The sequence below is a fragment of the Pseudorasbora parva genome, chromosome 4 (assembly GCF_024679245.1).
Source record: "Pseudorasbora parva isolate DD20220531a chromosome 4, ASM2467924v1, whole genome shotgun sequence".
Taxonomy (NCBI): domain Eukaryota; kingdom Metazoa; phylum Chordata; class Actinopteri; order Cypriniformes; family Gobionidae; genus Pseudorasbora; species Pseudorasbora parva.
Window position 1 is genome coordinate 25,579,395 of NC_090175.1, and position 25,500 is coordinate 25,604,894.

The following is a 25,500-nucleotide window of genomic DNA, read 5'->3' on the forward strand; positions in this document are numbered from 1 at the left end:
TTAGTGCTGGCTTCTGGGCACTGATTCGACCATGGACGCCATTTCGAGACAGAATCCGACAAACTGTTCTGGTTGACACAGGGACTTCAGGTGACCAGGTCTTGTGGAGCTCTGCTGCAGTGGAAAATGGGCTGGCCTTGGATTTTCGAGCCAACAAACGGTCCTCTCGAGCAGTTGTCTTGCGGGGTCTGCCTGACCTGGGCTTGTCAAAAACGTCTCCAGTCTCTTCAAATCTTTTTTTTTACCCTCTGTACTTGATGCTGAGACACATTGAAGGTGTCTGCCACATCAGCAGTGGATCTGGCCTTCAGCCTCTTGATAATCAAAACTTTAGTCTCAGGGTGAATCTTAGGCATGTTTGCAGAGGTCTAGTTGCAGTTAATGTGAAGGTCTAGTGTACTGGGTTTCTTTTTATACACACCTGAGACCTAATTGATCCATTATTAGTCACAGGGGAAGCTCATATGACAAGGTGACAACACTTATGTCTTTGCAAAAATTGACTCAATGGGCTTTACCAAGCTGTGAATATTAGAATACTTTTTGAAAGTTTAGTTTTTCACTGAAACATTATCACAAAAGCTGGTGGGATTAAAATGAGCCATTTCTTAAAAAATCTTGATTAGAAATATATTTCAGCGGCACTTTAGGTCAATTTGTACACAAGCGACAAGACTTTTGTCAGGGACTGTATATATATATATGTGTGTGTGTGTGTGTGTGTGTGTATGTGTGTATATATATGTATACATATGTATGTATATGTATGTATGTATATGTATATATGTGTGTATATAACGCACCTCGCATCCGTGGCGTAGCCCGTAGTTGGAGAAATTGAGATCAGCCATAGATGTAAAGGATGCAGCAGCAAACATTAATAGGGAAAGAAAAGAGTTAACATTAATATTACTATTCTAAACCAAAAGTGCAGTTATACAAGCTGCTATATTTTCTGTTTAACTTTTATTAGACTCCATGTCAAAGAAAAGTGCATTTTTACACGGAGCATATTCTCTGCAGTCTGAGCGCGATGCACTGTAATCTCACTCATATCATATCCGAGGTAATCATTAACACCATCACCACTTACAGTACATGTTTTATTGAACTAAATACATTACAATTGGCTAAAACGAACACGCAGGTTACTTCAAACGAGCGTTTCTCACAACGTTCGCGTGAATTGCGGCACAGTTCGGCACACACACAAAATCTCTTAAAGAGGCCACACTATTTTCCTACTCAATCAATATGGACCTCCTCCAGGTATAGTGTGGTACTGGTGCGCTCACATGTCCGCATGATGGCTTTCACATTACCAGTTATTTGTACGAACTGTGCCCTGTTCCGAACTAAACTGCCAGTAAATACTACCTTTTATTTATATTCTTAAAATGAGAGAAATCACTGCTTATTCTGAATTTTTAAGCTTAGGCTTAAGAGACATGTTCTTTGATAAACACCTTTGATACATGTTTAGTCTTCATGCTGTATTATTGATTATTATTGATTAAGTGGTTTCACCTAAAAATAAATGTACATTTACATAAAGCATGCATATTTGTACATAACCATGTTGATTAGAGTATTAAAAACTTAATTTAAACTTAAATTAAGATACATGTACAACTGATAAAATTGTCGCAAGTTAGCTTTTGACTCGTGATTAATCGCGATTAAATATTTTAATCGGTTGACAGCCCTGAGATATACACACTGTGTTTTGAGGTCATGCAGGTTTGCTATAATAATTAAAACGAATAGAACATTAATACTGTGAATATAAAATGGTCAGTTGATAGTTGATTTTCTTCAGTTGATTGTTGATGTAAAAGGTTTTTGCTATAGTAAGCCTTTTCTACTTGTCATCTGAGGTGGTTTTCTTAGTTTCTCCACCTAATGTTTTGGCTGTAGTGAAAGTGGGAGGGGCTTAGGTCGCAACCTCCCACCTGCTTCTGCCTTCCTCCAATGGGCAAGCAGTTACCAGAGTGACAGTGACTCTGACATGGACCACCCTGAACCAGACCTTGAGCAGGATGACCTAGCGAGTCGCAGATTTCGCTCTGTAACCTCTGTGGCCCCCGTGAACTTTGCAATCCCTTCAAGATCCCCGGGCCCCAGGGTGGCATCTATAGTGACCCCAAGTGCTGGGAAATCATGGCTCACCTTGTCAGATGCCTCACGGCTGGCTGCAGTGCCACCAAAGAGATCAAACCAGAGGTCAGAGATTAGAGAGTGTTTCGTGTACACTGTGTCTGCCGTGGTGCCCTAATATTTGTGCTTCTGTACATCCAACTGGTCCTAACTACTTTGTTTTGCTCAGAAGCAGCATTCTGTATGTCTTGATTGTGACCAAATAAGCTTGTTTATTTAGATGTGCTTGGTTTTTCCCAAAACTCTGTTCTACTCTGGTGGAGCTTTTTTGGAAGCGCTGTTGCTTGGCCTGATCTTTTGATTTCAAGAATCATGTTGGCATTGAGTGGCTCTTTACTAATTAGCTATTCATTCATCTCATTACCAGAACTAATTGTTTGATTTTGCTGTGCATTCCACTAACTAGCACTAAAAACAAAAGTGGTTAACAGTTCTGAGGCCTGTTGCACGAAGCTGGTTTCAGTTGCTAGTGCTACACAGGTAAGTTTGAGGAAAGGTTTTTTTTTTTTTTTTTTTTTTTCGTGCTCAAGGAAGGTGAATTGTTTTTTTGCCAGTTTAATCGCCATGGCAATTTCCACTACATGGCAAACCTGCTCCTGAGCAGGTTTTATTCAATGGGGTAATCTAGCGCTCGGAAAGCATACCACCCATATGGGTGGCCATTGCTAACCAAGCCATCACCTGTTGTTAGCATCCCATTGACTGCCATTCATTTTTGCGTCACTTTTGACAGTGAATAAATTTACATCTGAGGCGTTTAAAGACTCCATTTGTCCACTGTTTATTTCTACTTGTATCTTACACTATCGCCCCGTAGAAGCTGTTTTTGTAAAACAGGCTAACGATTGCGTCATAACCAACGCGACTCTGTCGCACAGTAGAGAAATTACCGTATAGACGAGGAGACGCTTGCAGGCAATCTTTTACTGTCTATCAGACAGTCGGGGGGACGTGGAGACATAAAGTCCAAAAAAGTCAAGGGAGAAGAATGGGGAGAAGCCGATAGTGAGCCAAAAGCAACGGGACAAAACATTTAAACAACGTGATTCAGATTTTACTTTCCACAACTACTAGAAGACTTACAACTCATGTCTCATCTACGCCGTCAAGGTTAGTCTGAGCCTGCGCAGTACGCTCAGCCATCAGGAAGTGAGTGCTTCTAATTGACTTAATTCGCCATTGAAGTCTATGGGGTCGCTGTGTCCATTTCTTTTACTGTCTATGGTTTTATTCTGAGTAAGTGATCGCAGACCTAAACTGGGCCAGTCAGCTGTGAGTAAAGTGACTGATGTAGTATGGCCACTCCCTCTTATCTTTGTATCTGCTCCAAATTAAAGTAGTTCATAGTGTAAAAAAGTAATGACAATTGCCCATCTTTTACCTCTGATTTATTATATATTGTTATATATTTTAATTTAATAATTGATATTGATAAATATATGCATATAAATTTTAACTCTACTATATAAAGCTTTTGAAATTACTAAGCGTGTTTTCTTTTGAGCTCTTTGTGAACCTATATAAATTGGTTTTGATTCACTTGCATTTTTATAGTCAGATATTCTATCAGTGGCCTTCTCATATTTTCACTGCAGCAGCAGTGCTTATTCTTGCCTTATAAATGTGTTTAAATTCATGATATTTTTTTCGTAACGATCTCTTGATCTTCAACAGAGAAGTGAATTGGGTCAAACCTTTTTGTGAGAAGTGAATAAAACTGACGCTTTCCAAGTTCCGTGTGATTAACTCGCGTACACCTGAAAGGCGTGCATAGCCAATCACAAACTTGAGCAAACCTGAGTTGACAGAGCATTTATACAGAGCATTGTGAGCCCGATGAATCTTATCTTAACCCGGTTGTATGGTTTTGAAAATCAGAGTTTGTTCAGCTAGCTTCATGCAACAAGCCACTTGCACGCGTTTCCATGCATGTGCTTCTTGGATACATTTTTGCTATCATCTCTTATGGATGGCTCTTTCTTGGGAAGCAGTGTGTCCTCCATTCCTTCTGAAAATGGACCACCAGAATGTGAATCTGCTACTTTGGAGGAAGAGTTTCTTCAGCGATCTCTGAACAATGGCATGAGTGACTCTGATGAGGACAGAGGTTATGCTGATCCAGTGCTGGATGATCTTTACGCACGTCGGGTGCTCATCTCCGAGCATCAGACCTCCATCAAGGCTGATTCAGACAAGTTTATGCCCAAATATTGGACCCCTGAGGAAGATCTACATGTCAAAAATATCAGGCTAGGGTCCCAACGCAGGCCATGGTATAAGAAGATGCAGGGCTTCAGGTTTGTCTTTATAATCGAGGGAAAGAGGGTCTTTTTAGGGAGCTTATATAGGACCATTTTGGAAAACTGGAAAAGAATACCAAATAACTTTTTTTTTTCTTCTTCTCAAAATAAAAATTAAACATTTGTATAGATGTAGTCTAGATGGTACCTGAAAGGAAATGTATAAATTATTGTAATTCTTCACAATTTTCATGTCTCAACCCTCATAGAGCCATTGTAAATATTGGTTGAAAAGTACATAACAGCAGTTTACATTAATGAAATGTATTGCTGACTATTCTGGATCACATTTTAGAAAATTTACTGGACATTTTGGTCTTAATTCCCAACCGTTGTTTGAATGATGATAATTAAAAAAAAAAAAACACTTAAATGTTATGGATTTTTCTTCTCAAAATTCACCCTATGACAAAATAAACAATATATGTGTGTGTATACATGACAACCCTAAACTTTTATATAACAATCTTATGGTCTTTCTTTTTGTTGTATTTAAAATGTTTCCCTTTTCTTCTGCTTTACTTTCTCCTTTTTTCCTCACTCTCTCTGTCTCTCCTTTCTATAGCCGAAAGAGGTCTGGTTCCTCTGAGGACGACTCTGATTTTGACATCACTCCTTGGCTAGCTGCACCTGCTCCAAACTTTTCTCATGATCCCAAATCTCCCCACAGCTTTTGAGACTTTCTTTCCATTTCTTTTTTTCTTTTGCAGTAGTGCACTGAATAATTAATTCAGCCATGCACAGTGGGGCAAAAATTTAGTCAGCCACCAATTGTGGAAGTTCTTCCACTTAAAGATGAGACCTCAAATTTTCATCATAGGCACACTTCAACTCTGTGAGTCAGAATGAGAAAAAAAAATCCAGTAGGTATGGTGTTGTTTGGATGCAACTCGGCATTCCTTCTCCTCCATACATGACAAGTTGAGTTTTTACCAAAAAAAATATATATTTTGGTTTCATCTCACCATATGAAATTCTCCCAATCCTCTTATTGGTCAACTAAATGCTCTCTAGCAAACTTCAGACGGGTCTGAACATGTAATGGCTTAAGCAGCGGGACACATCTGGCACTGAAGGATTTGAGTCCCTGGCGGTGTAGTGTATTACTAATGGTAGCCTTTATTACTTTGGTCCCAGCTCTTTGCAGGTCATTCACTAGGTCCCCGTGTGGTTCTGGGATTTTTGCTCACCGTTCTTGTGATCATTTTGACCTCATGGGATAAGATGTTGCATGGAGCCCCAGATCGAGGGAGATTATCAGTGGTCTTGTATGTCTTTCATTTTCTAAAACTTGCTCCCACAGTTGATTTCTTCACACCAAGTTGCTTACCTATTGAAGATTCTGTCTTCCCAGCCTGGTGCAATTTTGTTTCTGGTGTCCTTTGACAGCTCTTTGGTCTTGGCCATAGTGGAGTTTGGAATCTGACTGTTTGAGGGTGTGGACAGGTGTCTTTTATACTGATAACGAGTTCAAACAGGTGCCATTAATACAGGTAACGAGTGGAGGACAGAGGAAACTCTTAAATAAGTTGTTACAGGTCTGTAAGAGCCAGAAATCTAGCTTTTTTTTTTTGTAGATAACCAAGTACTTTTCCCCCACCATAATTTGCAATTACATTCTTTAAAAATAAGAATGATTTTCTGTTTTTTTTCTCATTCTGTCTCACAGAGTTGAAGTGTACCTATGATGAAAATTACAGGCCTCTCTCATCTTTTTAAGTGGGAGAACTTGAGGGGGCTCAGCAAGAGGGTCTGACTAAATATTTTTTTGCCCCACTATATATTTGGAAATTTTTTGTAATACTAATTAAATGCAGATAATGTTTGTATTAAAATTGAATTAGTAAAGTAGTCTAATATTGAAACCTTCGCTTAATTTTGGTGAAACATTGGTTTGTAATATCGATACAGCAAAGTTTTAGCAATTTTTACAGCAGATACTATGTATGTTTGCATCAAAACTTTGCTTCGTTTTTAATGAAGCTTGATTTAAGCATAATGTAGCAGTTGTGGCCGTCTTGAGACTGTAGCTATTTTGGTAACAATTAAATTATTGGAGCATAATTTCAGTGTTAGACTCCCTCAAACTCATCTGTGTGAGATGACTTACCCCGTGTTGTTTGATTATTGTGAAAATGAGAGTTGCAAATTCAATTCAAGCATTGATTAGTCCATCTTGCACATTCATATGGAATAAGTGTCAAAGAGTGCAAGCACATGTCCTCTGTAAACGGACTAAGACTGCATTTGTTTTGTAGCTCCTATAAGATCCAATTAAAAAGGAAACCTAGAACACAGTCAGGCATTTAGGGATTTGATTTGCTGTGGTTTCCATTTTAAACAAGGCCTTTAAACTAAATATCTCCAATATGTCTGGGGCCGTTACTGAATTAAGGAATAATGAAAATGATGGATTATGTTACAAATTGAAAATGTAACATTCAGTTTATGCAGTCACGACAACTGGAAATAGCTTTTTCATACACTTGAATGTATTTAGTGACTTTCTGACATGTCGAAGTCTGAAGTCAAACATCTTGCACTGAAATGTCAAATCAACGTGTTAAATTTTGTGGGCCAATAAAAAAAAAAAAAAACAGCTCAGTAACACGTCAATAGTGTGACATTTTTTTGTGTGCAACTTTTCTCTGCACACTTATTTGCATTCACTTTTTGCATAAAATGCACTTTATATTTAATGGAATAGTTCACTCTGTTTAGTGTAATTGCATGTATAATAGAAATTAGTACATTTATCAAAATTGGTGTCCCAGGTTTTTTTTAACAACATGGGTGGGTAAATTGTATTTGTGTGTGAACTACTGTTTTTATGTGATCCTTCCTCCATGTGGATAAAAACTATATCTCTATCCATCTGCACTTTAAAGAGGAATTTACAAACAAATATTTCCGTGGTTTCCTAGATTTCCCATGAGACACTCTCGGTACACTGGGTGAGTTAAGCATTTTTAATGTTGCTTCAGTGGTGCCCTTGTCATGCTAGCAACGCTGGGTACCTTTTGCATTTGTGTTTTGATTATGCAGGCTGCTTTTTTCCCCCTGTTTAAATGTGTGCTTTTTATATATAAAGGACTTGTCCTTCAAGTAAGTTAATCATTACGCAACATTTAATAAAGTGCTACGTGCTATACAGCAGTATCATGCATGTCTTCTGCAGTACTGTACATAAGCTTATCTTTGTTTTATGGTATACGCTTTAATGCATATGCTGTATATTACATTTTGATATTATATGTAATGCATCTTAGTGGTGTATGTGAGTTTCAGCTTGGTTTATCTCTTTATTTACTTTATGCTGCTAATGACCGTCTTTGACACAGCTTGAATGGTGACACCATACTTACTGGTATAAGGTCTTATTTAACCTCTAGATGTCAGTATAACTCAAGTATACTTCTGTAAAAGCAAACATTGCAACCTTTTGGTCTTTTGAATTGAGATGAGAAAAGAAATGAGCATTTCTATCTCCACTCAACAGAAGCAAATCCATGGGTGACATCACATTGGAGCCCATACCCCAGGAATCTGACAACTGCTCTAGCTTTGACCCACAGGGGTCACGCCACGTCCACCCGAGGTCTGTTGGAGAGCTGACCCTTGAACCCTCAGCCATACAGAGAGTTCGGCACGAGCAGTTAGAGAACATCCGGACCAGAATGAAGGAAAGTGAGGCCAAGTGGCACGAAGTGAGTGGTGCTTATTTGAGTAACACATTCTACGTCACAGTGGTGGAACTATAGCCTGACAAGCCAGACCCACATCGAGATGTTTGGTCTGGAAACTCACTATAGACAGGGCTCTATCCGAGGGGCGGGATAAACTGTTGTCTTTCAAACTCCCTCTGTACATGATAGGATAGCGCTACAATCAACCAGAGCAACGAAGGTGAAACGGAGCTTGTTGATAGATTAAACATTCGCCGTATCCGATCAGCAAAACTCCTAACACATCTTCCCTTTTTAAGAATGAATTCAGTGCCATTCTTTTCTCAGAGAAAAGCTTAAAGAGATAGTTCACTTTGAAATTAAATTTTTTTATGTTTTAGCTTACCTCATGGGCATCCCAGATGTAGGAGTCTTTGTTTCTCCAGTAGTTTCAATTTTGATCATTTTTGCTCAAACCGTTCTTGTCTGTGCCTCACATAATGCAGGTCTATGGTCACCACCTCAAAGAGCATACACAGAGAAGTCCAAATTAAACAATCCCCCATCGTAAGTACACACTGATAGCCTAAGACACGAAACGAGTGGTTTGTGTGAGAAAACTAACAGCATTTATATCGTTTTTACCTCTTGTACACCACGTCCGACTGATCCGAGGGCGAATTTTGGTAACCAAACAGGTTTTGGTTAGTATTGACTTTCCAGTTTAAAGGTAAAAAGAGGCAATAAAACTTTATAGAATTATAAATTATAATGATAAACTGTTTTTCAAAACATATAGTCCTTCCACATATATTAGCCATTAACTTAACTTTTAAATTTCGGTAACTTTATTTTAGGGTTCAATTCTCACTATTAACTAGTTGCTTGTTAACATGCATATTACAAATATATTGGCTGTGTATTAGTACTTATAAAGCACATATTAAACCTTATTCTGCATGACCGTATTCTTCTTCCCTCAATTCTACCCATTACCTAAACTTAAATGCTACAAAACTACCTTACTAACTCTTAATAAGCAGTACAATATGATTTTGAGGCAGAAGTTGGAAATAGTGACTGGTTTTCCAATACTAAAGTGTTCCTAACTGGCCTTGAAGAGACCTCTTTTGCCCATCTTTTGGATCATTCACACATCACACTGATGTTATTGTCTTACACTTTTTTTCCTTTTTCTATTCTTCATATTTTTCTTATGTATCACTAATTTTCAACCTCTGTCATTGCAGGATCTTAGCAGGTGGAAGAGTCGGCGGCGGAGCACAAACTCTGACCTCCACAGAAAGCGTGAAGAGAGGGAGAAGATTGAACTCATTTGTGTGGGCGGGGCCGGTGCCATCAAGACTGCACAGCTCACCGGGGTGGCGGAGGAGAGGTCAGTTGTACTATAAATTTTACACTAATAGATTTTGAATCGGTTCAAAATAGTTACATTTACATCTTAAATAAAAATGTTGTTATTTAAATGATTTAACTTAATGTTTTCTTCAACCCTGAATTACTGACTGACTTTTGGGGAACACAAAATAAGGAATTTTGGTAGAATGTTTGAGCTGCTGTTTTCTATGCAGTAAGAGTAAATGCGGACCATGTGCTGTCAAGCATAAAAAGGGACAATCAATCGGTACGAGCGGCAAACAGGTCATTGTGACTTAAGCCAGGTTCAGATGTCTGGCGAGATATTTTCGTGTTATCGCCAATATTTTAATATTTTCTTCTTTGTTTTGTAGCTCAACATTGTGCCAATAATAACCATCTTAATTTAAAGTCACATTGGGCAATATAATGTGTCAATATAAAACATGTTGTGGATGGTGGTGCCTCTGATTAATGCAGTGTTTCCCAACCGGGGTGCGCGGGGCGCCGCGTAAAAGGTTTCAGCACACACTTGCATCGCGGTTCATCTCACATCTGATGACGTATCTTTATTATGGGTTGTAACTTGAAAATAATGCGTTATGTATGTTTCTGTCGATGGATACACGTGCTGGCTCCTCAGTTATACACTACAACAAAAGCGATAAAAAAGAAAAACGTGGGCAAAACGGTCTCTCTTAGTAAACTTTGTTCAATGCATGTGAGTGCTGCCCTATCTTCAAATTTGAATAGGGGTGTAGAGCCAGAAGACGCGATTGAGAACTCACTTGCGATTGCGATGTGAGAAGATTTGTGCTGTCATCCGAAAGCGTGCACATGCACGTCTCAGCGCGCAACTATTGAGTTCTCTTTCAAGTCTTGCTCTTGAACGGACAAACTCACACAAGAAGTAGCCAATGTCAACATGTCCATCTTGATGAGTATCCAAGCAGACATAGTCTGAATATGCCTTGTAAGTATATATGTAAGTGAACATACATTCGAGAAGGCGATACCCCTGGGTCTTAAAGGGGCAGTTTAATGTCAAAGAAGATAAGGAATCATTCGCTGCTCTTGATTGAATAGCTTTTGTAAGTTTAATAAGGATTAATATTTATTTTAAATATTTAAATATGCAGTAATTTTTCATTTGATTAGTTTATTCAATTTATTTACCTAAAAACTAATGTTAGACCTACCTGAAAAGCCTGAAAAGCATTATTTTATTAGTAGCCTATCTTTGCTCAGTAGTAATTATTTGTGCAGGTGCTTGAATTTAAGTTATTTGTTCTTTTCTTTATTTTTATTTGACAGTAGTCCTTTTTTCCATGAACATAGCAAATACCGAACCATACAGAAACCGTGAACCTGAAACCGTGAACCTAAAACCGAATCGTGAGCAATCCATACCGTTACACCCCTAGCGTAACGTATGCAAGGGGATGCCACAAAATTTAGAACATTATTAAAGGGCACCATGACTGAAAAAAGGTTGCGAAACATTGGATTAATGAATTAAGTTATCTAGGCTATTTGATATGGCAGCACTTAAACACGAGCAGGAAAAGAAAATACCTGATTGCTTAAACAGCTTTTCCAATATAAATCTCGGTGGAATTACCCCCAATAATGATATAACCGGGTTTATTGAAGAAAGTGCAGTTTGATTGTACATGAGAGTAAATCAACGATGACAGAATTTAAATTTTTGGGTGAACTATCCCTCTTTATTTTTACTCCACTACTGTACTTAAATTATTTTACTGGGCTACTATGTAACATTAAGATAGAGATTTTCTACTGAAATGTAATATATTAATTATTTGATATATTAATGACTTTTTCCATGAAAATTTAATTTTATTAATAAATTTATACAAGTAATTTCAATTAATTGACTTGACTACAATTAAGCTCTTGTACCCCCAATTTGTTTGAATGTTTTTGTGCTTTTTGGACATGCGCATCATAATAAATAGGCCTGTTTTACAAAACTTTAAGCATTTTCCCATAAATGTGTCATATATCACTGGGAGAACCTCAGCTTTAATGTGGTATATGGCTCATATGCAGGATAATTATGCATCAAATGTGTTGCAGTTTTAAAAACAAGCTTGGAATTTCTCAAAAACATGATTTTCTGAGAATCAAATCTTTAACATAACCATACTCAGTTAATATTAGAGATATCAAGGTTATATTTTCACAGAATGTTCTTTACATTATGTAATGTGATTTTATGTAGAAAACAGTGAATCACAAAAAAAAATGACTTTAGGAGGGTTTTCACAGACAGGGTCACATATGGTAAAAAGTTTAGTCATAATGATAAATGATGAAGGAATGATTATTTTTGTCTAAAATATTTATTTTGCCACACAAGGGCAGATTCACTAAGAATGAGTTTTTATTTTATTTTTGCTGTTACAGTAACTGTGCTGTTTTACTGCCTGATTAAATGACTGAATTATGCCCATAAAACTAGCACTGATGCCAATTTCCACAAGGCAAATTATGTTGATGTGAATTATATATAAAATAACTTGATTTATATGTACAATGTTTTATATGGGGGATTAAAGGCTTTCTGAAGCATTTATAACTCTCAATTCTGAGAAAAGTCAGTATTGCGAGTTACAACGTCAGAATTTCATAATATAAAGTCAGAATATTGTGATATAAATTCGCAATTTCTGTGTTAATGTTATTAAGACATAGTTAACTGATTATCTCACAATTTGAACTTTATATCCCAATTAATTCCTTTTATTCGTCTGACAATAAAGAAGCAACCTTTGCGTCACTACATACTACACTACTTTATCTAAGCATCTTGTTTATGGTGCACAAATGTTTCCGAAATGTGTATATTTTTCTTTAATTAGCACCAAACTACTGAACGTACCTATTAACAATAAAGCATAAATGTATGTATATATTAGAATCCACTTAGATTAAAAAATGCTATAAACATTGGCAATTTAGTTCATAATTCCTAATGCATTAACTGATGTTATCAAATTGAACCTTATTCTAAAGTGCTACCACTTGGTGTTCACGTGTGGCTAATAGAGACATTTGATAGTTACACCTGTCCTCAAAGCTCTCTCCACCCCCACTCCCCTTCCACTATCAGCCATGTGCTTTCCAGTAGAGTACTGCCTCATCCTAAAACTCCTGCCCTGAGATTAGATCAGGCATTTACTCCAGTTGGTTCACTCTCTTTCAGCTCCAACATGCCTGGACCCATGAGTGATGCAGGTTCCAGTGTCAGCAGTACTAGGCTAACTGGGTGGTCAACCACATCGGCTGCCCCCCTCACGAACGGGACATCTTCTGCTCTGACCAGAGGCACTGACATAGAGACGTCCGACTCAGCCCAATTGTGCACCGGTGAATTCTTAAACCCTTCAGCAGCTGTTGTCTCTGAGCAGAGTTCACCGACCAGCGTGGCTACCATAGATCCAGAACCGTACGAGCAGCAAGGTCAAGACTTCAGCCGCCGCAATAGTCTCCTAGAGAGCTTTTATGCAGGAGGAGCACGCCTATCTGCCACTCTGCCAAGGGGTTTCAGAAGGTCAGAAGGTTGCTCGCGCCTCTCCACAGGTGTCACACCACGTCCATTTGGAGCCAAACCCTCCAAAGTGTCATCAATGCCCAAAGCGTATTCTGTAAGTGTCCATTCTCAGGCTTAAATGTTGCTCCATAGATTGTGTGCCTTTATTCATTAAAAAAAGGATGGTTTGGGAAATAGCTTTTTATATGTATAATTTTAGTTGCATACAAACATTTCAGTTTTTTTATTTGGGTGTAATTAGCCTATTATATCTGAAAATAGATAGCAGAATAATATAATACCTTTGTTGTTGCAACCAACATTATTGTTTACCAAATGAGAGGTTTCTCTGTATAGTTTGCAGCATTATTTGAGAGAGGTTACTTTTCAATAAGAAAAATCAAGCTAGCACTATCAGCATTGGCCAATATCGTTCTGAATAATAGGCCATTAGTATTGGCTGAGAAATGTAGTATCGGTGCATCTTTAATATTTAGTATCTCACTGTGATAATAACTATTGCACATTCTCTATGATGTCCTCTGTTTTTTTCTGTTTATGTAGTGCAGTTTTATTTTTCTGAGCTCTGGATATTCCACTCTGCCATTCTTAGAGAGAGATTGCCACTCTTTCATTCTTAAAAGTTTTGACCTTTTTAAACCTGTATAGAGGTTTGCTCTAAATAGGAATGTGTATGTGTATCCGATTAATCAAGTGACAGCAGCGATCAATCATAATTATAGTCTGAATTATGATTTGTTTTTTTGTTGTTTTTTTTTTTTTCTTCCAGGTTAGTTTTGTTGGCATTTGGTCAATATCTTGAGCTCTGCTTATTTTTTTGGACAGTATGCCATCCAGTGGCCTTTGTTAAGACTAGCCTAATCTGAGGTTGTCTGACCAATTAGCAATTAGCTAAGTAGTAATCAGTCTTCAGATTCTAAATAGATTCTAATCAGACCAATTTATAGTTTTATGTAAAGGATTTGAAAGTTATGGCTAGATTAACTTGTAAGACTATTCTAAGCATTTTATGCAAACGGCCACGAATCCAAAAACCCCTTTTGTTTTTTGTTTTGTTTTTTACTTGGAGAAAAGCATTACAAAACTAGTGTAAATGTATTGTCTTTTGGAAACATAACAGCCAATTAAAAATGACCTGAAATTATTGTTTTTTTCATGATATGTATTTTAATTTTAGATCAGCAGTAACTTCATGTACAATGAGAATATGAGATCTGTGTAGGCCGGCGTTATTCTTTAATGACACCGTTCCACCTGACCTTGAACTACAGTAATTGTTAGTTTCTAAATAGTACCTAGTCTCTCTCTCTTTCTCGCTTTGTCTCTCTGTGATAAAAGAGTGGGGGATGAGGAAGAGTGGTAGTTTGTGCAGTGTTCCGTGTGAGAGTTTAGTGTTTCTCCTCATCACCTTATCATCTAGCGCCTGGTTTATGAATAATTAATCAAGCCACTACTACTGCTTTGCACTCCGGGTGCTTTGTGAAACCCTAGCTAAGACTATGGTGTGTATGTGTGTGCTTTTCCATGACGGGCTTAACCATGTATGGACACATGTTCTGTTTGGCCACTGTCTCTCCAATGTACAAAGACAATTATGTTGCCTTTGTACATTGGTGCGTGTGTGTGTGTGTGTGTTGAATAATAATCTGGCTTTATAAATTTGATTTGGAAATTGAAGTCAACAGGAAAGGGCACATTAACTTTTTTTTGTTTTGTTTTTTTTGTGATGGACCACGTTATTCCTTTGTTAGTTTGTAGCTTTTTTTTCCACACACTAATACTCAACCCTAATTCTAATACTCAACCCTAAATTGATCAGAATTCATGGTTGTTAAAGCAAGTGGCCACTTTATTTATTGGGTTTTAACTTGTATTTCTACAGGTTGATGACTCTCATAAAAGCCTGATCAGTGGGCACAGAGACTATTCAATCACCCCCTCTTTCCTCAGCGGTCAAGGAAAGGTCACAGCCTCTACCGACACAGTCCACTCTCGTTCAAGCACTCATCCAATCAACTCTAGGAAAGTGAAGGAAGAGAGAAGAGATGGAAGGTCATCAGCGCCTCCCACAAACTATTTTTTTACTAATGTGACCATGGCCAGTTCCGTTATACAAACATCTCCTCCCGTTTTCTCAGAAATAAGAGAAATAAAGGTAGGCTCCTTGATTTTTTTTTTTTTTTTTTTTAACCAATCAAATCAACACGTCCAGGACATCCCTAACCAACCTTGAACACTTTTCACAATAAATATAATATAGAATAATGTATAATACGTATATAATGTACAAAATTCACTATAAAATTAAAGTGCGATCTAAAAAATTAATGTAATTATATTAAAGTATAAAATGACTGATTAAACTGATGCTATTTCTAATGTCTAATGCCTAATAAGTAATTTTTAGTTGAGAATAAAAAAAAAAATTCATTACAATTATGCAGATAGGCCTGTGTGTGACAGTGGACAGTTTGTTATACTGACTGAAGCAGATTTTTTGGGGGAACAAGGTGTCATGGGATCCTCAGGTGTCACATTCTCTCTCTCTCTCTCTCTCTCTCTCTCTCTCTCTCTCTCTCTCTCTCTCTCTCTCTCTCTCTCTCTCTCTCTCTCTCTCTCTCTCTCTCTCTCTCTCTCTCTCTCTCTCTCTCTCTCTCTCTCTCTCTCTCTCTCTCTCTCACAGGTGGGTCAAAGTGAAATGCGAGTCTGCTTGAATCAGAAGCCTAACAGCGGGAGAGACTTTGGATTCAAGGTTCACTGGGACTCAACTGGTGCTTGGGTGAAATCTGTTCAAGCAGGTAAGAATTATCATTCAAAATGGTTCCAAGCAAACAGTTTAACTAGAATAAATGAATTAGAATAACTTCAATTTATAGGAGTGAAATGTGAACCAGCTTTGAATCAGTCAGGTTAGATGCATATTTCTACCATACAAAATCTCTGTTTAGAGATATAGAGTGCACCTTTGGTGGTATGCCTTTGTGGGTGAATGGGGGTAATTGAGATAACTGCATAACATTCAAGAAAGCCTAAATACACAATGTAATTTATACCCAGAGTTTATCGTATATGAATATGCTGCAAATTAGAAATTCCTGATGAATGTTTGAAGAATCTTTGCATACCTGTCACAGATTATGAAGTTGTGGATCTTTATTGTGTATAGCACTGTGTGCTTGACAGTTATTTGTGTAGTTTCTTTGATTTTTGAGAATGCGAGGAGTGTTTGTACATATATATTGCCATGTACGTTACGTTTACGTTCAGTCACAGTGTGCCATTCTCAGGATTCTGGAGCGAGACTGAGATGAATGATTTATAGAGAACAGTGAAGGTGTGTTTTACCGTGCATTAGTCTGATTGGTTAAACTGAAGAAGTCTTGGATCCCATCCTGAAGGGAGTCTGGTCCTGAGCTTAGGATATATCCTCAGTAATAAGAGGAGAGGCAGCATTCATCTGTGACCTGTGCATTTAAAAAAGCAGGTCAGGGCGGCCATGCCTGCAGTAAATATAGCGTAAAGGACATCTCCATTATATCAGCTTTCATCTGTATCGTTGTATAGAAGAGGCAAATAGTGTTTGGTTCTGGCTGGCATTCTTGATCACTGGCTCAGGTTGATATCCTTCCCTAGAATTCCATTAAACACACTAACCTACATTTAGAGCCTCATCAATGATGCATGAACCTGTTGTGATCTTTTCTATTTAGGGATGTCAGTCAGATAATATATTATAATTAAATAATATCTAATAATGATTCATATTTTAGTTTTTAGTAGTTTAGTTTTTTAGTAGTATGTATGCATGTGAAATGCATTAAGATTATCTTGTTTTCTGGGAAAATAAATACAATTGAGTGCTTTATCATAAATTATCTGCATATGGGGGTAAGAAAAATGATCTTAATTCAAACAAAAAGTATTTTTCTTACCCTATTGGCAAGTGTTTTTGCTTGCATTACATTTAGAAATGTTTTTTCTCCAGGAAACAAGACATAGTGCCAGATTTACTAAGGGCTTGTAGCACAAACCCTATTTTAGCATTAACAATCCACAGAAAGTAGTGCTGAAAAGGCAAGAACAGTTATTTTTGAGGCTGACCTTATTGCATATGTGTTTGAAGGAGTTTCCCTTTCATATTTAAAATTAATGGGAGGATTGTATTTAAATGAATCACGCAAGATGATTTTTACTTAGGTTTTTGCTCAATTTACTGGTATTTGCGGCACTATTTACCGGCCAAAAAAGCATGTCTTAAACTAGAAGCTAACTCGCGCTGCTCGTTAGATTGTGCTGGTCATTATGCATATAATCCGGCAGCGCCTGTGTTCTTTAATTTACACATCATCAGTAGTTCATGCACAGAACTTTACACTCCCAGCGATGCAAAAAAAATCTAGTTTATATCTCGCCATTTGAACAAAAGTCAGAATTGTGGGATATAAACTACAATTTCCTCTTTTCCCCTTTTTTTGTGGTTGTTCCATAGTAGAAATAAGCTTCCATACTAGCATGATAATATTTTCTATAAAATCTATAGAAGGATATGTACTATGAAATATAGTATGAAAAATACAATGTCAAATATAAAAAGAAATGTAAGTGGAATAAATAACTATCAGGAACAGAATCAATTTACAATTAAAGGGTTACTTCAGCGATTAGCATATGGCTTTGTATCAGTAGAAACCCTGGAGAGACCCCCCCCCCCATCCCCATCCCCCTGAGATAAGAGATTTATGCATTTTATTTCTGGAAAAATTCCTCCGATGACGCAAATATCATCAATTTGCGTCATCGGAGGAATTATTGGCAAGAGGCTAAAGACTACAGCCAGCAGAGGGAGCCATTTCCACATGTTTTCAACTCTCACGTGGAGGATGGGAGATACCACTCACAGCACTCATCTCACAGCTGCAGCCTCAGGCATTGATGTAAACAGAGCAAAGTAGGTCTTTCAACTTCTCAAACTAATTCCTATGAAAGTTGAGCTTTCAAAGGCAAAAAACGACTGAACATGCGCTGTGAATCTATGCCGCGAGCGTTGCCTCAGCTCTCATCACGAGAGCTCATCCATGACTGTCAAAATCTAATCTGACTCCTGCAGCGTTTTGGGCTGAGAGACTCCCTCAGCGACTAAATCACATATTGAACAGACACCTTCAGTTTTTAATTGTAGTGTCTGTTCTCTAACTGAACTGATTTTATGAAAATGAACGTGATCGCGGTGTGAAAGTGATCCAGTAATCCAGTAGCGGTGGCTTTGGGAGTGGCCTCGTAGGGCAGCGACGCATTCTGGGAATTGTTGTCTTTCATCCCCATGAGACAAAAATACATTTTCTGTCTTTTCTCAGTCTAGAAAGCACCAAATTCAAAAATAATTTCACATTTCTACTACATTAATGACCCAGTTTAAATACAGATTGATCTTCCCAGCGCTGAAGTACCCCTTTAAATGTGCAGCATTATGTACTATGAAATTGTACTATTCAATGTTCTATAGTGTTTCAAGTTAATAAATAAGATTGAAGAGCTGACACATTTTGACCATCCTGTTTGCACTTCATCAGTTAATGAAGTAAATCTCAGTAAATGAAAACCTTCTTAAACTGTATTTGATTTCAACAATTGTCCTTATTCTGTACTCACAAGCTCTCTCAGTTAGGCTTAAAGGCACAGCCTTGACCTGTTTCAGCTTGTTGTCCTGCATCACATAGGCAGCCCCGCGGAGTTGTGTGGTCTGCTGATGGGTGATGAGATCGTGGCGTTGGGTGGATGCAGGGTGGCTGAAATGAATTATGAGCAGTTTAAGGGCAACATGGACTCAACACAGCAAAAGGGCACTTTACTGATGGACATCCGACGACATGGACAAAATGGTGAGGGTGTGGAAACTGTTTGTAAGTTTGTTACACTGCCCACTCTGTGTAAACAAAGCATCATTTCACCAGCATTATTTTGTACAAGCAACAAGGGAACACACAAATCAAATAATAATATATTTTATTTTTTCTTTATCTTTTTCTTATTTTTATAGAGTTTTTTCTCTCTTTACTTTCTAATGTGGCACTTTTTTATATTCAAAGTATAATATTGCATGCATACATTGTTGAATTGAAAGACAGATAAATTATTTATAGAAACGGCTGTTGCAATTTGATGTTGGGTTTTTCATCTTTATTTTTTCTGGCACGGTTCCTTCTGCTTTTGAGCTGGGAAAATGAAGGCACCATTCCAGAATCAGATGCTTTCTGTCAATGTGGGAAGGTGGTCTATCTGTCTGTCAGTCAATGCTCATCGTCCGCTCTGACTAGTCTGAAAATGGCCTGCAGGGTTCCCTGGCTTTCTCTATTGCCTCAGTATTCTTTGCTTTAATATCATCATGGGAATAATTATTAGCACACTTTTAATTACATTAAATGCTCACATTTATATTAAACTGTATACTTTTACCCACATAAAATTCCCCTTTCACAAATTAAGTCTAATTCTGATTTAAAAAAACAGCGCTAAATCACTAACAAGTTCACTAACATGTGTCCTGGCATTTCTACATTGCTGATGTATGTTTTGGGTACTGAAGACTGGGGCAGTAGCCACCCTTCCCCACCGTACAAGAGCCATAAGACCATCAATTTGACCAGTGCCAATTCAACACTTATAGGGCGGCCCGATCACTATGTCTCCATCGGCTCAACCTCAAACTCTCCAGTGGAGACTGTGGTGAAGACACAGGTCAACGGACAGCCTGCTAATGTGAGTCATTGCAGAAATTGGAAATCTTTTTATACATTTATTTGTTTAATTTTACTTTACATGTTTCAGAAAGTACTTTCTAAAACCACGAATGGACGTATCCAGGACAATCCAGTTGCTCTAAGAAACAAAGGTGGGTGCTTTAAGGCCAGTTTAGCAATCAAATCTTTTGTCCTTGTTCTGAGTTACTTAATTTCTACACTTTAATTTTTTGTATGAATTTTGTTTATAAAGAGAGCAAAAGATGTGGATAATTACTCATGTGTCTTTGAAATGTTTTCTCCCCACCTGTGGTGTAGACTATGAGCACATAGCTTTGAAAAATCATAGAAGAAAGTTAGAATTTTTCATGCAAAAAGGTAACTGCATTCGCTTAGGCTGTAGCAATTTAATGCTGCATGGCTAATTGATCACTGCAGCTTGTTCATTTAATTATGCTGTGACTTATGTATCAAGCACACTCTTAATGGAGTGTATTGGTAAAGTCTGTTCTGTTGAATATTAATATCTGAATTCACTCAAAAACAGATGGGTTTGCTTATTCTGCATTCTAAGGGCCTGGCTAACTAAAGCATTTAGTACATACGGTACACCTGTCACCCATTTATGTTTAGATAATTTTTTTACATGCTTTTTTCTAACTACTGTGTGTACCAAAAGCTATTATTAGTTAATCTCTAGGTCTGAGCATAAATTGCTCCATGGGTTTCTGTTGCTTTCCATTTTGCTAAAAGCTTATGCTCTGTCCTTCAGGTGCCACTGTCAGCTCATGGGTCTATCTCTGTGGTAAATAAAGATGGTGTGCTTTCTATGTGCATGTTGTGCACTGTAATAACTGTAAAATTAAGACTGTTGCGTCTTTCTTACTGTTTCTGTCTGTAATTGACTTTGAGATTCCTGTCATATCTTTGCCGGACAGTTTACAAAGAAAAACCTGAGTTGGTTAATGATTTTTTTCAACCAGAAGTACTGTTCCGAAACCAGATTACGCTGCGGTTAATTCGTGGTTACGGAACAGATACGTTTTTAATTCCAAAGGGATTGCTCCGAGATGGTGTTTGCACTTTCATCATGTTTTACCTCGCTCTTCTGTGTTGTTTAATGCCTGCATACCAGCATGTGAGTGAGAATTTGTTGTGCGCTCATTTGACCGTGGTGGCTTTGGTTACAGTTTTGTCATATGAGCAGGGGGTGTGTCAATCCACTGAGCAGCATGAGTTAACAGGTTACAGGGTTGGGGAAACTCATGACTATGTGTGGGCTCTGTTATGCCATTTAAATGGATAATCTTGGTCTCTACCTCTTTTACTAGGTGGCTCGGAGTCTGCCATCTCTGATGTGAGTCACTACTGTCATTCAAAATCTTTATGAATATTAAAGCCTGATTTATTAGAATGCTGATAAGTAAAGCACTTTGAATTGCCATTGTGTATGAAATGTGCTATATAAATTAACTTGCCTTGCCTTGCCTTGATACTGTCTAAATTTGACTTTTTTTTGTTTTGTTGATTTATTCTCTCTCATATCAGCTTGAGGTTCCCTCCATCAATACCACCTCCTCCCGCTGGTCATGGGATCATGAGGAGGAGAGGCGGAGACAGGAGAAATGGCAGTTGGAACAAGAGCGCCTCCTGCAGGTACCACCAAATCACACATTCATTCTTACCATAACCAGGTCTTGAATGCAAGTTTCAGAAAGAATATATACATAAAATGGTGACAAAAAGTAATGATTATTTGAATATGTTTTAGTTTAATTTTTAGTTTAGTATAGTTATAGTAATTAAAAAGTAGCTACATCAACATATAAGAATAATGCAGTGATCAAAGGTAAAAATGTGTATGTGTTCATATACACCAACATTAACTTCTTAAAGCAATTGAGCTACAGTTGCTCGTCTGTTTGATCGGACCACACAGGCCAGCTTTCGCTTCCTACATGCATCAATGAGCCTTGGCCGCCCATGACCCTGTCACTGGTTTACTGTTCCTTCCTTGGACCACTTTTGATAGATACTGACCACTGCAGACCAGGAACACCCCACAAGAACTGCAGTTTTGGAGATGCTCTGACCCAGTCATCTAGCCCTCACAATTTGGCCCTTGTCAAAACTCGCTTAAATCCTTATGCTTGCTTATCCTGCTTCTAACACATCAACTTTGAAGACAAAATGTTCACTTGCTGCCTAATATATCCACCCACTAACAGGTTCCGTGATGAAGAGATAATCAGTGTTATTTATTTCACTGTCGGATTGGTGTATATAGAGAAAAGAAATTTGTTTTGCTGATACATTTATTTGTTATAAATTATTATATTAAAAAATGTTTGTCTGTGCCGGTTTCAGGAGAAGTATCAACGTGATCAGGAGAAGTTAGAGGAGGAGTGGAGAAGAGCTCAGCAGGAAGTTTATGGAGAGGATCACGGTGGTCCTGAGGTCAGACGACTGTCCTAACTTGAATCTCTCTTGCTTCATTATTCTCCAGTCTTGCATTCACAATCAAATGGAGTCAATTGTAACATTTTATTTAGTAGTTTTCTCTGCAGCCATTATAAAGGGTGAATAGTGAAAACGTATTTACTTCCTGCTGGGATTAGGAGCAGAAATGTGGCCTTGATGTGCTGTCCAATGGAAATACTACCTCCCCTGTTCCACCGCCCATTGCCACCCCTTCAGTGGCATCCTGTCAGATTGCAGAGAAGGTGGGAGCAGCGCAGAACCGACAGGCTGCTGTGCAAATAGCAGCAGGACACCAGTCATTTAAAAAAGAAGTGGAGTGTGATTCAACCACAAAGAGTCAGTGGTAAGAAATATTCCAAGTACAATTTGGAACTGAAGTTTTAGCTGTTTGATGTTATTAATTGCAAGAAAATATTAGTATTTAGCATTTCCGTAAATAATTAGGACTGCCATTCAATTAAAAATCATAAATGCATATTTCAAATGACAAGCCCTCTAATCAAGAGGATTCAGTAATTTCATTAAAGATAATCACAAAAAAATGCAATAAAGACTTTACACAATTGTAGCAGATAAGTCTTAATATATCTCAACAGGAAAACAATTAGTTGTATTTCCATATCACTGGTGCTGGTACAGTCCACAGGAATCTATTTGAGTTTGCCAGCTGTCTGAGGATATAGGCCATTCACACAGGACGTTTTTTTTGTGCATAGCTGATGTTGAATGGTGCTATTTTTCAGTAGCTTGCACAATGGCCATGTTTGTACAAAGGCAATAGTAATAGCATTAGGATATTATTATTAAAAAAATACATTTTATTAGCATGTTAAATTGACAGCCCTAATTAATGTGCATTGTTAATTTCTGAATTCTGTATTTATGAAATATTCTTGTATTGAGTCCAGTATGGAGTTGCATATGTGTTTGTTACTGCTGCTTTGGTCATTGCTTGTATGTCTGTCTATGTGCTGCTTCTGCTCTGTCCTGCTTCAGCTCAGAGGAGTCCTATGGGTTTGCCAAGCTTACAGTTTCCGACAGGTCAGTTTGCTTTTTTGGCTCTGCTGGCTTGAGGGAAGATGTGATGTAGTAAATCTGGCAGCACTTATTTCTGTACTGAAAGATTTTCCAGTTTCTTAAAGGGGAAAAGTGTATTATTTCCATTATTAAAATACTTTCTCACTTTTAATGTGAATAGAAAGTTGTCAGAAATTCAGAGTTTAATTCTCCATGAGAACTGTTAGAAAGGGATGGGGGACGTGTAAGGGAGAATGTTTAAAATTGTGTTAACAAAAGTTAAATCTGATTATAATTTCATTTAGTAATATTTCACATTGCCATATCTTTCTCATCACATTCAGTTCTGTCTCCATTGCCAGAAAATTGCAGGCATTTGTTGTTGGTGATGGAAAAATGGCACACTTCACCTTTAAAGTCAGGCTTGCAGTGGTAAAGTTTTTATTCAATTTGTGTGCTTATTTTTGCATAGGACAAAGTCAAAATCTACCCCTGCACTTGAAAGCCTTCACAAACAAGATGCTAAAGGTCGGATTACTTTTCATTTGGATTATTTGTATGCGAGTTCCTGTGATTTGACTATCGGGTACAATACTGCTCTTCTCTGGCTTGTCCCTTCATTAGCTGCAGGGAGCGGTAAAAAGAAGGGACAGCTGTCACAGGCAGCAAAGGAACGTCTGCAGATCCTGGCGGAGATGAGGAAGAGAACGCAGCTCCTCACAGACGGCAGTTGGATCCGTCAGCGAAATGCCAGCATCAACAAAGAGCCCATCGCTGTGGGAACGCCAGTCAGGAGGTCTCTATGAATAAAAAGAATAAATATTTCCCTTATATTGTTTAGCACAGATTTTCTTTGTCAGCTTACAATTTACACTACATTTAAATGTTCGGGATCAGTAAGTGTGACACTGAAAATTCAGCTTTGCCATCGCAGCAAAAAAAAAAAAAAAAAAAAAATTGCTCTGTAATCTGGATCTGTATAAAATGTTTATTGTGAGAACTGGTAGGAATGGCACACTTGGCATTGCTTGATGATCTGGGTAAGTTTGACAAGACTGACGAATGGCTGTAAGGAAAGCCTGTGCGAAAAGCTCTTGTGTGGAGATAATTTGGTCGTGTTTTATGAAAATGACTAACCTTTTGCACGGGGCTGTTCTTTTAGAATACTCCTGATTTACTAACATCAGAACGATGTTAAAAAAGTTGTGTATGAACGTTGAATCAGGCCAAGATTTTGTGAGAATTTTTCCTGTGTGTACCAATACAAAACAATCCATGCAATTATTAGTCAATTAAGACCCATTCATTTAAAATTTCACAATATTTCTCTTTTTAGTCTATTTTTGATTGCGTGCTGTAAATGCAGTCTTGGTGAGCAACTGAGCATGAGACTTTTGAATAATAGTGTCAACCAGGAAGACATCATTTTCAGTCAGTCTTTAATATCTCTATGATCTTTTCCCTATTATCACAGATATGAATCGCTGGAGAACCTCCACACGACCAGCTCCTGGTCCAGGCAGTCATACACTCCAGGTTTTGCAAATAGACCCCATTCTGCAATGGGAAGCACTGGCAGTCACCGGAGCGGACGCAGCAGCTTGGGCCCTGGCTCAGCTATCTTCTCTACTGGTTTTAAACAGAGCTCCTTGTTAGCCTCCAACTCTCCCACTCCAATCACAACTACGCCTGAGCCCTTGACCCTTGAGTCGCGTCCAAGCTCTCAGCAGTGTGGCAGGTATGGACTAGTCAAGCAACCAAAGCATTGCTTTATGTAAAATGCATATTCAGTTTAAATGCCTTTAAGCCAAATTTAAATGCAGCTCTTTTATTTATTTTTTTCTTAAGAAGGATCTCACTGTACCTGACCTTTAACCCCAGGTATTTTAGCCGTCAGTGCCTATGGTCGGAATGGAATACTAGTGTGCTATACACCACAGCATATAAAGTAGCGTACACTATCGTGGGATCAGTACAATTTAAAAAAATAATACTTGTATTCACCAAGTATGGATAAACTGATTAAAAATGAGAGTAAAGAGAAATTTTCACATAACATTTATTTTGAACTTATTAAACTTATTTTAATCGTTCTTTTGTAATTCTCTTTCTCACCATGAATATAGTTGTGGTACCTGGCATGGTGTTAAACTCTAAACAAACAAACTACTGAAAAAGTATCTTAAATA

At 37.8% G+C, this 25,500-nt stretch overlaps 1 protein-coding gene across 1 annotated transcript in view; it reads left to right on the forward strand.

Moving 5' to 3' along the window:
- Window positions 1-25,500, forward strand: part of lmo7b (LIM domain 7b) — a 62,974-nt gene that overhangs the window by 30,039 nt on the left and 7,435 nt on the right. Inside the window, exons 10-27 of the mRNA XM_067441396.1 lie at window positions 1,918-2,223; window positions 4,149-4,454; window positions 7,957-8,164; window positions 9,373-9,518; window positions 12,729-13,170; window positions 14,959-15,231; window positions 15,760-15,874; window positions 18,794-18,955; window positions 19,660-19,832; window positions 19,902-19,965; window positions 21,145-21,170; window positions 21,362-21,469; window positions 22,181-22,270; window positions 22,432-22,637; window positions 23,291-23,335; window positions 23,784-23,839; window positions 23,936-24,107; window positions 24,786-25,049. Of these exons, the coding sequence (XP_067297497.1) occupies window positions 1,918-2,223; window positions 4,149-4,454; window positions 7,957-8,164; window positions 9,373-9,518; window positions 12,729-13,170; window positions 14,959-15,231; window positions 15,760-15,874; window positions 18,794-18,955; window positions 19,660-19,832; window positions 19,902-19,965; window positions 21,145-21,170; window positions 21,362-21,469; window positions 22,181-22,270; window positions 22,432-22,637; window positions 23,291-23,335; window positions 23,784-23,839; window positions 23,936-24,107; window positions 24,786-25,049 (3,162 nt within the window). The remainder of the gene's footprint in view (window positions 1-1,917; window positions 2,224-4,148; window positions 4,455-7,956; window positions 8,165-9,372; window positions 9,519-12,728; window positions 13,171-14,958; window positions 15,232-15,759; window positions 15,875-18,793; window positions 18,956-19,659; window positions 19,833-19,901; window positions 19,966-21,144; window positions 21,171-21,361; window positions 21,470-22,180; window positions 22,271-22,431; window positions 22,638-23,290; window positions 23,336-23,783; window positions 23,840-23,935; window positions 24,108-24,785; window positions 25,050-25,500) is intronic.